A 16610-nucleotide genomic window follows, 5' to 3' on the forward strand; every position below is an offset into this window, starting at 1 on the left:
CAATGGATAGTGTCCATGTCTCACAACCATATAGCAAGACAGGAAGCACCAGGACTCTAAAGACTTGGACATTTGTCTTTTTACATAGATATCGTGAGCGCCACACACCCCTTTCCAGCGTCCTCATGACCACCCATGCTCTCCCAATCTGTCTACTGACTTCACAGGAAGAGTCACCATGAATGTCACTGCAAGATAAGTAAACCTCTCAACAAAGTCAACACTCTCTCTGCAAAGAGACCACTGCTGATGGCTGTGCCCAAGAGGTCATTAAAGGCCTGGATCTTGGTTTTTATCCAGGACACTCACAAGTCCAGACACTCAGACTTCTCACTCAGTCGCTCAAGTGTTCCCATTAGAGCCTCCATTGACTCCGCGAAGATCACAGCATCGGCAGCAAAGTCATGATCTGTGAATCTTTCTTCACCAACAGATGCCACACAGCCACTGGAACCCACGACCTTGGCCAACACCCAGTCCAAACAAGTATTGAACAGAGTAGGAGCAAGAACACACCCCTGACGAACCCCAGAATCAACTGGGAAAAATGCAGAGGTCCTGCCTCCACTCTGCACAGTATGCACAGTACCAGTGTACAGGCCGGCCATGATATCCAGAAACCTCGAGGGGATCCCGCGAACCCTCAGGATGTCCCACAGGGCAGCTCGATCAACTGCATCAAAACACTTTGCGAAAATCGCCAAAGGCTGCAAAGAAACTATGCTGATATTCACATTTGAGTTCCATTGAGAACCCGCAGTGCCAGGATGCGGTCGATGGTAGACTTCTTAGGCGTAAAAACCAGACTGTTCCGGTCGCTGGTAGGTGAGCAAGTGATCACGGATCCTATTGAGGACGTCCCTAGCAAGGACCTTACCCGGCACAGAGAGCAGTGTTATCCCCCTGCAGTTGCTGCAATCCAGCCGATCACCCTTTCCTTTGCAGACAGGGATGACAAGTCCCGTTTTCCAGTCAGTTGGGATGATGCGAGTCTCCCAAATGGAAGCAAAGATTGCTTGCAATGCCAGGAGGACAGCCTTACCACCAGCCTGGAGAAGTTCACCCTGGATACCACAAATCCCTGCAGCCTTTCCCCCCCTTAGCTGGTTCACCACCTGTGCAATCTCAGTGACTGGGTGGTTCACAGCTAATTGGAGGATTATCCTCAAGAACCTTGGACCCAGAGATATCCAACGTCCTAGTCGGAGGGTCAGCTTTGAACAACTGCTCAAAGTAGCCAGCCCAGCGGGTCACAACTGCATTGTCATCTGTAAGAGTCATATTAAAAACTTAAGATCTCCTGAACTAGGAAAGATGTACTTAGATGCAGTTATTATTTATGTGTTATATGCACTGCGGTGGGTTGGCACCCTGCCCAGGATTGGTTCCTGCCTTGTGCCCTGTGTTGGCTGGGATTGGCTCCGGCAGAACCCCGTGACCCTGTATTCAAATTCAGCGGGTTAGAAAATGGATGGATGGATGGATGGTGTTATATGCACTTGTTGGAGTTTGATGCCAAAAACAGTTAAAGGTTAACTGGAAAGTAAGCTGTAAGTAGGGTAATACTGATGGATTAATATTAATCAATGGCCATCACTCTCAGAGTAAACTATTTAATACTGCACTGACAGAGATATGCCAGGCTAATGCTGTGGAACATTTTAAAAATGCCTAAAAACCCACTTTTTTAGTTTATGATTTTCATAGCTACATTTTAGTTTTACTTCTAATATTTTACATGCAGAGAAATATCATACTTCCCGGCTTTTTTATTTACTTTTTTTTTTATAAAGCCACCATCATCACCTTATCAAGGTACTATGATGCTGGAATGAATTTGGAGTGGTCTTTCGGCCTTGGAACCTCTGCTTAGGTTTTGTTTTCCTCTCCAGCGTCACTCCCCTGCAGTTTTTTTTCCTCTATCATCCTGGGCCATCTGATCATGGCATCAGACCTATCATTAGAGACTTAAAACAAACCTCTGCACTGTATGAGAACCCTACTTATTCTATTACTTGTATATGTGAGTTATGTACAGTAAGTGCATGTTGATTAGTTCTTACCTACTGTTTTCAATGTCATTTATTCTTATTCTTATCTATTTTTCATTAGTTTTGGTTTTTCTTGCAACTTTAACATCTTATAAAGCTTTAAATGGCCAAGGTCCAGCTTACTTATCTGAACTTATCATGACCTACACACTAGTGCGCAAAGTTAAGATCTCAAGATGCTGGCCTGTTTATGATTCCAAGGAATAATAAAATAACAGTGGGAGGTCGATCATTTAGTTGCAGGGCCTCTGAACTGTGGAATGGTCCGCCTGCTACTATAAGAGATGCCCCTTTGGTCTCAGCTTTCAAATCCCGGCTGAAGACTCACGATTTCAGTTTAGTATACCCTGACTAGAGCTGCTGATTAACTGTACAGACTGCATCTCTGTTGTCAGTTATTAGCACTAAAACAAAAGTAATATGATAGTTATAATTTGTTACTAACCATCACCTATTCCGTTTCTCTTCTCGGTAGTTCAATGTGGCACTTGGTGCCACTGCCCACCTGCCAAGTTGTTTTGCCTGCTTAAGGTAAAGTCATCTCTGATGGAGGATCGCAGGAATTGTCGGGTAGAGGGATCCTTACATCAGATTGGCTGGCCCAGTGCTAGCTCGGCTGTGGAATGGCCAATAGGGGGAGGCAGCTTGATGGCTGATGTCTCCAGGAATCTGAACAAATCCAAATCGTATTATGTGATATCATCTACTGTTAAATTCTGCTTTGTACTTGAAATATTTCTATTTTTAATATTATACTTGCCGATTACTCAGTGGTTTCACTCACTGAGTGCAAGGGAAAAAAATAAAATGTAGTACAGTCGACCCTTGATATACGACCGGCCTGACATGCGAACAACTTGATTTACGATCAAAATTTTTGTTTTGACTTACGACCAACATCTTACGTTACGACCCGAATGCGGTCACGTGTATCCGCTTGTGCGATTGTAAACAAACAGCCGAGAGCGTTCGTAAGCGTCAGTCGGAGCCCAGGTACATGTGTTTGTGGACGTAATTTTGGTCAGTGCAGTGATTTATCGATATACATAATTCACTACGACCATGGCAAGCAAGATGCATGACTGCTAAGGAAGGAAAAGAAGGTAACGAAGGTAAAGAAAGCGATTGTTAAGGGATGTTAGCTAGTGGGCTGGCACAGCACATGATGATGTCATCAGGCTGAGTCAGCACCAGCTTGCTTTGGAGTGTATTATTACAGCAGTTCACAACACGTCCAGCTTTGAACTGAATGCTCGACTACTGTCATTATTAACTTGAGAAACAGCGATCACAATCAAAACAAAGAAAGATTTTGTGCGGAAATATGAGAGTGGTGTTCGTGTGACCGATCTCGCTAATATGTACAGCATGCCGAAATCCACCATCTCGACAATTTTACAAAGAAGAGAAGTGCATACGGAGGCTCCTTCTAAACAATAACCACCTTCTGTTTCATTCTCCTCCTCCTCCTCCCTTCCTACAGCCCAAAGATGTCAAACTAAATGGCGAGTACAGTATGAAATTGTTGTTTTTGGTAGGCTAGGTACTTTTTATAACTTTTTGGTTAGTACATTAGAAAAATTATTGGTGCTTTGGTAAATTATGTACATTATACAATCCTTTTTTATTATGAAAAGGTTAAGTAAGTGTTGCTGTGGGAGGTTCGGAGTGAATTATGGGTATTTCCATTATTTCTTATGGGAAAAATAGTTTTAACTTACAACCAACTTGAGTTACAACCAGCCCTCGTGAACGAATTGAGTTCGTAAGTCAAGGGTCCACTGTATATAAATTATTAAACAGTGAAACATTAACATGTAAGAAGTAATGATGCACTGAGCAGTACTGGAGTGCTTTCGGGTAAAGTATATTTTAAAGGCGCTATAACACAACAGGTAAGTAGCGCTAACAGCAGCTTAAATGTATTTGGATCATCTCTCGGTAGCAGATCCCTTGTGAAAGGCGCTACACGACTGCTGTGGTATAGAAATTACATTTTCTATGCGATCCTGCAAATTTCTGACTGACAACCTTGCACTACGTGCCTGTGATTTAAGAGAAAAATTATTCTGAGAAATGTGGACACTGCCCTTCCATGCTTAACGGGCAGAAGGTCCAAACAATTCCCAAGTCCTGTACTTCACATGAAGAGATCTGTACATCTTCTTAGATGTAAACCCTACATCTTCTTAAAAGAATTCATCACAAAAGCAACCTTGAATATTGCGGGGTTTTAGTGACCTGAACTCAACTTAAGGGACAGTAAGTAGTCGTGAAGCACAATTTACAAAGATAGTTTTGCTTCGATGTCGCCGATCACACTCATTCGCAATGATTTCCACTCCCGCAAGAGCCGACGGGGCTCTCGAAGTGTCACAAACAGTGCAAGAAGAGAGGACGCCACCCGAAACTGCGAAGCTCTTGACCCGGCAGAGCAGCCCAACATTCCGCGTCTCTAACCATCCACTTTGTGCTCACAACCCCTCGCCACTGAAGGTTAACAAGTAGAAAGACGCAAAGCTATTTTCCTCATCTCTTCTACTATCAAGTACTGCCAATTAAAAAAAGCTATAATGTGGCAGTTTCCGCGACAGTCACATGGACGAATAAATAAAACTTCTCTGTCAGAACGCGCCTGGCGGCTAAAAGCTCAGCGCTGGAGTCCAGAGAGGAGGGCTGGGAGAGGGTGACGCGGGGCCCATTTCTATGGGATAGATCGGCGTGTTTGTGTTTACTTTTTTTTCAATATCAGTAAAGTAACTCTCACACAAATAATAACAATTCATAAAGACGATATAAAAATGGCATCCACAAACGAAGTAATTAGTTCCTGTATTATAATATGTTCTGTGGCCATATGTAATTTCCGTTTCGCGTGGTCAAACGTAATTTCCATTTCAAACGCTGTCAAAAGGCAGGGCTTGTTAAAACCCACTGTGGCACTTCTTGCGTGATTTTGGGCTATACAAAAATAAATTGTATTGCATTGTAAACCACTCTGTCCACATTCTACACATAAAAGTATGCATACAAATAAATGTTGTTGTTGGACATGCATTTGCAGGTCCAATATTCAATAATGTTTTGTCTTTTCTTCATTTGCTTTGTACTGCAATTATCAGTTTCTCTTCTGTTAAATGTGTTTTTTGTTGAAATTGCTCATAGATATAAACTCATACAGTGGATATCAAAAGTTTATACACACTTGCTTGATCAACATCATATGTGAATATTGTAGCTCATGAATTGCAGCAGATAACCACCCTAACAAAGACATTGCAAGGTTTTACACACAAGGCAAAGAGAGGAGTATAAGGAAAAGTCTTTCAAAGCACAAATTCAGTAAAGCCAGGTTCAAACAATTCACCGGTGGGCAGCATCATGTAAGAGCTAAGCTACTGGATGTAAAACTATGTTACTTATGAGGCTGTAAAGCAAAAAAATGGGAATATTTTGAAGGGGGTTATTCTTTTCTATTCCCACTGTACTTCCTCTGTCTTCCAAGACCAGTACAACCTGTTACGGATGTGGACCCCCTGTCAAAATGCACTACCTCTACATATATTCCCTGAATAGTGGCCAGGTATAGAGGCTCTTGGGTACAGTGATAGTCAATAACCAGTTAATTGGTTTTGCTGATGTTAAGATGCAGACATTTCTCTCTACATCAAGAAATAAGCTTCTCCACCCAACTCCTCTCTTCTGTCTCACCACTTTTATCAATATTCTCCATTAGTGCAGAATCACCTGAGAATTTCTGCCAGTGACATGACTTGGTGTTATATTAATAGTCTGAGGTGTACAGAGTGAAGAGAAAAAGAGACAAGACTGATCCTTATAGCGCTCCAGTGTTGCTCCCACAGTCCTTGACTCTGACAAACTGTGGTCTGCCGAACAGACGGTCCACTAACCAGGACACCATTAAGCTCATCCACCTGCATATCTTGGAGTTTACCCCTTAATAGGAATGGCTGGATGCACACATGATGTCCAAATGTAAACTGGACATGCTGATAATTTGGTTTTTGAAAGGAGATACTAAACAGATGGGAGGAGGAGGAAGAGGAGAAGGGGGATTGCATTGCTAGAATGAAAGCCAATGTAGAAATCTAGCCAATGCCTTGCACAGATAGCAAAAACAAAATATTAAAAAATTTGGACGTGAGCATCAGCCGGCTTTGTGCCCTAGGAACCAAGTTTTCTAAACTATTCTATAACATTTCAGTAATTATTTACTGTTCCGATGCTGAACTTTCAGATAATAAAATAGGTAATTACAATAGCAACTGATGAGAAGAATTCATAATTAATTGCAGAATTATAGTATTTAAGGGTTCCTCTAGAGTGCCTCTTACTCTTGCATGGTTTGCCTCAAAAACTAATCAGCACAACTCCATCTCATAACTGTTTTAAATTTGGTATTTTTCGATTAAGCTGTTTAAGCTTTAGACAGTCCCCAAGACAGACAGACAGACACACACCCATCAGAGATATCAATGCTTTCGGTATCAGGGGACCCAAAAAATTCGAGATCTGTCAAAAACCGGTGATCGAAAATTTTGAAGAATCTAAAGCTTTCGCCCCAACCCTCCCATAGACGATACGTTATGGTGGAGTGGGGTGCAAAGCAAAAAAGAGGTAGAAAGAGAAGAGAGAGGATTTAGGGATACAATTTCTGTTAAATACAGAAAAAGAAACAGAAAACCTGGGCTTCAGTGGCTGGAACACTTTGAGCCTGAAATGACCAAATGCTGCAATCACATGATGGGGGTGTGTATGTGCTGAGAAGAACTGAAATGTGTCTCAACTTTTCAGCAAATATAGACAGCATAAGAAACCAAAGAAGTTAAATTAGGGGGACGTGATCTGAATTTCAAGGCAATTTTAATCTGGAGCTGAACGACAGTGAGAAAAAAAACCATGATGAAAGACTTTCCTCCAAACTCTTACAGACATTACAGTAATTGGATATTAGAGTGCTCTGTAAAAAAGGTGAGTATTCAAAAGGGCCATCCAATGACATGCACAGCAGAAAAAGACTGATGACACAGGTAGTTTAATGGAAGGAGAGCAGATTAACATTAGTTAATTTCAGAGCCAGACAGGGTCTTGAAATAATTTAACAAACTAAGAATGCAAGGAGAAATCAGAGCGAGTATAACTGAGAGAAAGGCAATACATCATCCTGATATACAGGCATTTTATTATTGTAAGAGCCATAAGCAGCAATGGGGTGATTTTTTTGGTATTAATAAAAGCATATTTGAGGAAGAAATCTTACTTTAAAATTGCAAAGTAGATTAAGATCAGCAACTCTTTCTGTTAAAAAAACCCTTCTGGGATTGCAATCAGCTTTGAAAATCTCCCATGAATACATATCTGCTGATAGGCATACATTTATATATTCTCTGTGTTTCTCTGTTCAAAAACAGATTTTTTTAGCTGTTAAATTTTAACAATTAAATATTTACTGGACGTGGCAATAGACAATACCACTTCTTAAACACAACACTCGCAGGTATAGTAAACCAAATGAGTATACAAAGAGAAACGGCAATGAGTGACAGAAGCAACAGATAGAAAGCAAAAGATAAAAGCATAAAAAATGTCTGCTTACTTTAGGGGCAAGTAGCTGCGATGATTTGTTCACAACCCACTTTGGTAAGGAACCTGCAAAAGGCAGAGTCCAGTCAGTAAAGTCAATAGGACCACAAAAAGCCAATAAAGTGAAAACTGTGAATTAATGACTGATAAACTGAAATAAGCAGCCTTCCTTACCTTTCACAGTACCACACCGTAGTATATGCTGTAAATGAGGCGGTTTAAATTTTCTACAGACAGTAAATCTGTACACTCTGTGTTTCTGTACTTTCAAATTTCATTATAATAGTATTCCTGGGTAAGGCACGTTAGTAATATTTCCTTTTTAATTTGTGAGTTTGTCTATTAGATTTTATGAGGGTATCAGATTCAGCTATGGGTTTTAAAGAATAATTTGACAATGCACGATACACTATTTATAAACATGAAAGAAATATGTTTTCATAAAATCTTCAAAATACTTGAGTTTATGGAACATTTCAATTAGATGGTATTCTTTTACTGAAATTTCCCATAGTTAAAACCACAAAACATGTCCTTAACATCTCCAATATCCCAGTGGCTGTGTCAATCTTATTGGTTTTAGTGACCACCTCGACTTCTTTTGTAACCAAGTCTCTTAACCTACTTTAGCCAAACATACAAGAATAATAACATTAATAATAATATGTCTTGTCCAAAAACACAATATATAGCTGATGTAATGTGTAATGTAATTCTTGTTTTCTAATTTTTTTTTAAACTTTTTATTTAATTTGATGCACATCTTTGCCTAGATGTAAGCAGCTGTGTTACATTAACACAGGCAATAGAGCATTCTATTTGTCGCAAAAGAAGGCAAAGCATCAAACCACATTTGTGCCAAACACAAGGCAGAAAGCATTATTACAAAGCACTTTAAAATTAAGAGCATTATTACAAAACAAAAAGAATAAAAAGGCATGGACGACGGCACTGTCATTATAAGAAAATTACCTGCCAAAAAACAACATAATGAATGGTTTCAACGTTCTGTTTTATAGGTTAGTATGACTCACTGATGGTGTCTTGAATCCTTTTTAATTCTGAGCTGTTGCTTGAAAAATGTGGGAGAACATCACATGGGCTGGTTAAAGCAAAAGAAATGCCACAGCAGTATCATTATAAACTTCAATCAGTTCAATGGCTGACTCAGCATTTCTGTTGTCCACGCACAGATGTGTTGTACATTCCCTAAATGAGCAATCCATCGAATGAATAATACTATGAAAAAGTACTCCAACGTACTGATCAGGGTCTAGAACATTATGATTTTCATCTTACAAATGTCTGCTTGTAAACCATTCAGCTTGAAGGCAACTCACTTCCTACTTGTCAGCTTCTGTTTTAATGAAATGTGCGATTTCAAAAAAAAAAAAAAATGTGCGCATAATCTGTCCAAGCCCTGCCAGGTATTATGTATGGCGCAAAATCAAGGACAGCACTGCCATGTTCAGTGAACATCATGAAAAGTCCAGATAATAAAAGACTTGTGTTTTAAACAAGCTGGCCTGAAATTACAATATAACTAAGAGGTTTGAATTAGTATTCTTGCTGTTAGTTTTTAACCCTTATAATTTTTACCTCTAAAACTGAAAGCCATCCACCACGAGCCGCCTGCACATATTCATCCAGTGAACGGCGGCTGGTGAAGGAGGCTGGGTGTTACAGCATTTGCAGTGACAGAGCAAGCTGCATATACGCGTAAAGTATGCAAAACAGAAAGTAATTTACCAGCCACCTTTCTTTGCACTTGTTGTATATCAAGATGTAATTCAAACGTCTGAAATCAGAATGTGTTGGTCAACAAAAACTTGTAACGTATAGACATAAAAATCATAGTAATGTTTCAGTTTATTTTTCAGGTGCCTGCTTTTTGTAATAGTAACAGTAATTCACCTGTCACTTCACACACTAAGTACAGAGATAGTATAGTAATCATGAAAAAAATTCAACCTCGAGATTTTGACGTTTTAGAACCACCATATTCCGAAAATACTGTTTTTTGGAATTATGTATGTGTGTGGGTGTAAACAAGATAACTCAAAGACACAACTAGATAGATGGATTAAATTTGGAAATAAAATGTGTTTGACATATGTTACACCAATTAACTTTTGGGCCAAATCCATCAACCGGAAGTGGTACTTTACCTGAACACATACTCGATTTTTTTTTTATTTTTTTTATTATTTTTTAATTTGAAAATGAAATGAAACTGATCAAGAGACTGACAAGGTCATCATACAAGATCAGCATATTGTTGCTGACCAATCACTTTTGCTTTAAAAATGTCATTTAGTAAAGAAGCGATACAAACCTTGTAAAATTCCTGAGTTGGCAATGTCTCTAGTGAACTACAGGTAGATAGGCAAAGAGAGTCTGCCAAGTGATGAAAGGCTAAACATACTAATGTGTTTTTGTATTTATGCTATATCTATTATTTTATTTTTTTTAGTTAAAATTCACAGCTCAAAATACCTAATATTGTGAAAATAATCCAGTAGCAGAATGTTTATAAAATATCTGTCCCCATTTTTTCAATGTTTCTTTTTCTCTCAAAATAGATAGTTGAAATATCATATTCTTTTTGTTCTTAACAGCCATATCATACATATTGCATACCAGGGATTTTTCCTGCCTTGCATCCAAACCAGCTGGGGTAGGCTCCAGGTTTCCTGCCATCCTGCTCTGGATAAACAGGTTTAGATAATGTATACATTGTTCTTAATATCAGATGCTGTCTCTGTTGTTTTGTGTCTGTCCATACTTTTATTACTTGCTCTTACTCTGTTCACTAAGGGTTTACCATTGTTATACATGGGCTATTTAAGTCTCACTGCCCCTAACCTTGACACTACATGCTTGTTTTTCTTTGTTTCCCTCAATGCAGCTAGGTGGGGTCTTCACCCTAATTCAAGCTTAAGATATTTGTTCTTCCTTAGCCCCTGTGATTTTCATGGTCACACCTCTGTTTTGTAAGTTTTTATATCTTTCCAGGCCTGCAGATGGCAAAATTCTGTCTATAAATTGTTTGTGTCTTGAGATGGAATCAGAGATTAATATGGCTGGTAGAAAATAACAAAGCTCAGTATTTGAGATTTTTTAATGCAATGTTGAAGGCATTCATTATAAGCACATTGTTGCTGGAGTGGGATATGTTGTGTGCTGAAGACATTTAGAGTAGTTTTCATTACAAATTGTCCCATTCTGGGCAATAAAAAGAAAAAAGTGCCAACAGTCAGTGCAGATTTGTTCAGCACAAATGACTTAGAAAATATTTTAAAAATGATAAAATTGTGTAAAATTTTTCATATTCAGTACCTGGTTTTGATTATGCTTGTTTTTAAATCAGACAAAAAAAAAAACAAATAGTAAACTGTGTCATGTAGTGTAGTAAGCTTCCACTAACATTAAACTCATATTATATCCAAAACCATTAGGTGTACAGTTCTGTCTCATCATGACACAAAAACTAAACTCCATAGTAGCTGTTTAAATGTACCATAATTGCTCAAACTAATATATATAAAAATAAAATAGAAATGTCTTTGTAAAACTTTCATTTCTACTGGTATCAAACCTGTAATTTGCAGTTTTATTGAAAGTATTCCGCTGGATCGGTTTTATCATTGCCTCTGAGAACTTTGAAGACCTGGATTAAGTCCAAATATTATCTTCTTTGTTCAAGAATAAAGAGGCTTAACTCCCTGAGCCTGTCAAAGCAGGACATGCACTTCACTTAATAGTATGACCTAAAACAAGGCCTTGGACAGTGGACTCTGTCTAAAAAGCTCTATACTTATTTCTATACATTTCCTGGTGTTTTCTTTTTCTTTCTCCATAATTTTTGTGCATTATTTTCTATTCATAGAGCACTGTGCAGAGTTTATACACTAAGTGGAAGTGGTGTTTGTAATACAATTGCATGCTTGAAAATCCACAAACGCCATAGACTTGAAGTAGTTCCGTGAATTCTGCCCCATCACTTGATCACATCAATTGATCAGTAACTATAGGAAATGTCTATATGCAGTTATTTCAAACAGAGGAGGAATACCACTTCATTTTTTCATACAGGGGCATTGTATGTTGAAGTATTGGAAATGTATTACTTTCTCACACATGGTTTTTAATATTAGGTTTTGAGTAAAGATCTGGTACACTCACTGGGAAAAATCTGAAAGGGGAGAGACACTTTAATAAGACTGTACATTTACATTTATTTGATTGGCAGATGCTTTTTTCCAAAGCGACTTACAAAAAGGTAAAAAATAATTGAGTAACATTAGGTTAGGGCCTGTTTGTTCAGCAAGTGTAGTAGGACAGCTAAAAAAAGTTGGTGCCACAAGTGAAAAAGATGTAGTAACTAATAAATGTACAATCATAGATTAACAATCAATAAAGCAATTCATCTTAATGCAACAATAAATCAACTAATAGTATGAAAGATCACAGAGAAAAGCTTTTTCTTTCAGTCATTTAGACAGATTATGACAGAACAGTACAGTGGAACTTCGAGATACGAGTTTAATTCGTTCCAGCACTGAGCTTGTATAGCGAATTTCTCGTATCTAGAACAAACTTCCCCATTGAAAATAATGGAAATCCAGTTAATCCGTTCCGCACCCTCAAAAATATCAACATAAAAATCAATTTTCCTAACAAATAATATATACAAGTGGAACCTCGGTTTGCAAGTAACTTGGTTTACGAGTGTTTTGCAAGACGAGCTAAATTTTTTAATTAATTTTGACTTGATAAAACGAGCAATGTCTTGCAATACAAGTAGTATGGATACACTTTGTCTGCTGAGCGTCATGTGAGCATAACTGAGCTGATGGTGGTTCTCTCTCGTGAGCATCTCTCCTTATCTCTCTCTCTGTCTCTCTCCTTATCTCTCTCACTCGTGCACACGTCTCTCTCTCTCTCTCTCTCCTTATCTCTCTCGTTCACGCACACGTCTCTCTCTGGCGATTGTCTCCTATTCTCTGTCTGCATGTCCGCGATATTTTTGGATAAGCTTATACAGCGAACTGCTACAGCGAAACAATGAAAATCACAAGCGTACAAACGCGTAGATCCTCACGCTATGGGAGAACAAGGAACACTGAGTGAGCTGAAACGCGTCACGCATAACCACAGCCTGGCTCGTGGCTCGTTACGCGAGCCAATGTTCGTATTTAGATCCAAATTTTTCGCTCATACTTTCCTCTTATCTTGAATTTCTCGTATACAGAGGTGATCGTATCTAGAGGTTCCACTGTACTTTTTTTATTACTGTGAAATGTTTAAAATCAGACATAAAACAGAATTGAAAGTGCATAAATGTTATTGATGATATTACATGATTAGGTAATAGATATGAACTTTCTCAGAAAATGAATTTACATTTCAGTAAGGTACAATTTTCAAATAAACCATGCACACTTCTGAAAAATGCAGATTGTTAACATTTTTGGAACTTTCCCATTAACTTACTAATGGACAATGCAACATATGCTCTATTACAAATATTATAACACTAGCAAAATACCCGCGCTTCGCAGCGGAGAAGTAGTGTGTTAAAGAAGTTATGAAAAAGAAAAGGAAACATTTTAAAAATAACGTAACATGATTTTCAAAGTAATTGTTTTGTGTATTTGGCGGCAGTGTCACGAAGTTGTTTTTGTCTAGCTGCAACAGAAAATGTACCACGACGTCTGACATGACTCCTTTTTACTGTTTTCTCACAGCTTGGATTGCTGCTGTCATAATCGGTTTACATACACACACACACACACATATATATATATATATATATATATATATATATATATATATATATATATATATATATATATATATATATATATATATATATATACATACACACACACATATACTGCTCAAAAGAATTAAAGGAACACTTTTTAATCAGAGTATAGCATAAAGTCAATGAAACTTATGGGATATTAATCTGGTCAGTTAAGTAGCAGAGGGGTTGTTAATCAGTTTCAGCTGCTGTGGTGTTAATGAAATTAACAACAGATGCACTAGAGGGCAACAATGAGATGACCCCAAAACAGGAATGGTTTAACAGGTGGAGGCCACTGACATTTTTCCCTCCTCATCTTTTCTGACTGTTTCTTCACTAGTTTTGCATTTGGCTACAGTCAGTGTCACTACTGGTAGCATGAGGCGATACCTGGACCCTACAGAGGTTGCACAGGTAGTCCAACTTCTCCAGGATGGCACATCAATACGTGTCATTGCCAGAAGGTTTGCTGTGTCTCCCTGCACAGTCTCAAGGGCATGGAGGAGATTCTAGGAGACAAGCAGTTACTCTAGGAGAGCTGGAGAGGGCCATAGAAGGTCCATAACCCATCAGCAGGACCAGTATCTGCTCCTTTGGGCAAGGAGGAACAGGATGAGCACTGCCAGAGCCCTACAAAATGACCTCCAGCAGGCCACTGGTGTGAATGTCTCTGACCAAACAACCAGAAAGACTTCATGAGGGTGACCCAAGGGCCCCATGTCCTCTAATGGGCCCTGAGCTCACTGCCCAGCAGCATGCAGCTCGATTGGCATTGCCATAGAATACCAGAATTGGCAGATGCGCCACTGGTGCCTTGTGCTTTTTACAGATGAGAGCAGGTTCACCCTGAGCACGTGACAGAAGTGAAAGGGTCTGGAGAAGCCATGGAGAACATTATGCTGCCTGTAACATCATTCAGCATGAGCAGTTTGGTGGTGGGTTAATGATTGTCTGGGGAGGCATATCCATGGAGGGTCACACAGACCGCTACAGGCTTGACAAAGGCACCTTGGCTGCCATTAGGTATCAGGATGAAATCCTTGGACCCATTGTCAGACCCTATGCTGGTACAGTGGCTCCTGGTGCACGACAATTCCTGGCCTCATGTGGTGAGAGTATGCAGGCAGTTCCTGGAGGATGAAGGAATTGATACCATTGACTGGCCACCACACTTTCCTGACCTAAATCCAATAGAACACCTCTGGGACATTATGTTTTGGTCCATCCAATGCCACCAGGTTGCACCTCAGACTGTCCAGGAGCTCAGTGATGCCCTGGTCCAGATCTGAGAGGAGATCCCCCACAACACCATCTGTCATCTCATTAGAAGCATGCACCGATGTTGTCAGGCATGTATACAAGAACACAGGGGCCATACAAAGTGCTGCGTACAATTTTGAGTTGCTGCAATTAAATTTTGGCAAAATGGACTAGCCTGCCACATAATTTTTTCACTCTGATTTTTGGGGCATCTTTGAATTCAGGGCTCTGTAGGTTGATCATTTCCATCAAACGATGTGGCATCCTTTCGTTCTTAACACATTACCCAGTCTATATCAGTATAGATATCCAGGAGGATTTTTTTTCCCATTGAGATCTGATGTGTTTTCAAAGTGTTCCTTTAATTTTTTTGAGCAGTTTATATATATATATATATATATACATACACACACATACACACATATATATTTATACATACACACACATATATATTTATACATATGTATGCATATATGTGGATGTATGTCAATCATGTTACGTTATTATTAATATGTTTCCTTTTCTTTTACATTACTTCTTTAACACACTACTTCTCCTCTGCGAAGCGCGGGTATTTTGCTATCTTTATTAAAAGACAAAAAGCCTGACATTTTAAAGAAACAACCTTTGGTTTTAACATGTAATAAAATACACCATTTTGCCATGAAGCACCTGAATGATCCCAAACATTTTGGGAGATCATTCTATAGACAGATGAGACAAAAGTGAATCTTTTTGAACGACAGAGGTCCCACTATGTCATAAAACAGACAACGCATTTCACAGCAAGGATATCATACCAACAATTAAAATGGTGGTGGTAGTTTGATGGTGTATTGCCTTTGCTGCCTCAAGACCATGCATTATCCTCTGTATTCGGAAAATTGCCACCGACATTGTCTATTCAACTGAGTGTACAAAGAAGCTGAAGAATGGTCATACAGCAAGACAAAACACGAACCAGTCCACATCATAAACTCTGAAAAGAATTAATACTAAAGTTTTTGACTGGCCTAGTCAAAGTTCAAACCTAAAACCAAAAGCAGAGTCGAAAGAAATAGTTCATAATGGGAAATCTTCAATTGTTTCTAAATTACAGCAGCTCTGCCAGGCAGAGTGCACTAGAATTAATGTGTAAGATTGATACTGAATTATAGGAAGTGTCTGCAGTAGTTATAATTTGTAAGCTTTTACTCAGTTACCACACAGGGCAAATGGTGCTGTGTAACTTTGTTCATTCAGTAAATTACAAAAATTTATTTTTCCACTCATTTGCCCTTTATCTGATATTATATTTTGGTTGAAGACCTAAAAACATTCAGTGTCCAACAGTTGTAATAATACAGGAAATCAGAAAGGGACAAATACATTTTTACGGCCCTGAATACTACTGACAGACTGTCATTACCGTTAGTCATATACAGTAGTTGTTGCACATGCCTGGCAGAGGTTTTTAAATGTTTTATTAATTTCACTGGATTATTCAGCTACTCAATGCCCCTTTAAAAGGGAAAAAACTACTTTGTGGTTTTGCAGAAACACTTTATCTCTTTTTTTAAAAATTCTTATGGGGATGGAGACTTGAAGCAGAAGGCAACATTTTGCAACAAAATTTAAATTAAAATACTATTATTCTGCAACTAAAGACCTTTGAAATTTCAAAACATATTTAAACATACGGTATGTACTGAACCATTGAAAATCACAACTAGTAAGAATGCCTTATAGCTTACATGCAAAAACTCTTGATAGTAAGTAGTGGACACAATCTCTAGAAATCAGCAGTTGTCCGAGACGTGCCCTTGGAGACTAATCTCTTACTGGTTCGCTAAACAGGAGAGGTATATTTTCCCAAACTGAAGAGTAGTATCGCCTTTTTATTA

At 38.7% G+C, this 16610-nt stretch overlaps 1 protein-coding gene across 1 annotated transcript in view; it reads right to left on the bottom strand.

Moving 5' to 3' along the window:
• The window catches only part of stard10 (StAR-related lipid transfer (START) domain containing 10), an 82987-nt gene that overhangs the window by 14809 nt on the left and 51568 nt on the right, over positions 1-16610 (bottom strand). The window contains exon 5 of the mRNA XM_039745655.1: positions 7669-7721. Coding sequence (XP_039601589.1) covers positions 7669-7721 — 53 coding nt within the window. The remainder of the gene's footprint in view (positions 1-7668; positions 7722-16610) is intronic.

Source organism: Polypterus senegalus, chromosome 2 (assembly GCF_016835505.1).
Source record: "Polypterus senegalus isolate Bchr_013 chromosome 2, ASM1683550v1, whole genome shotgun sequence".
Lineage (NCBI taxonomy): Eukaryota > Metazoa > Chordata > Cladistia > Polypteriformes > Polypteridae > Polypterus > Polypterus senegalus.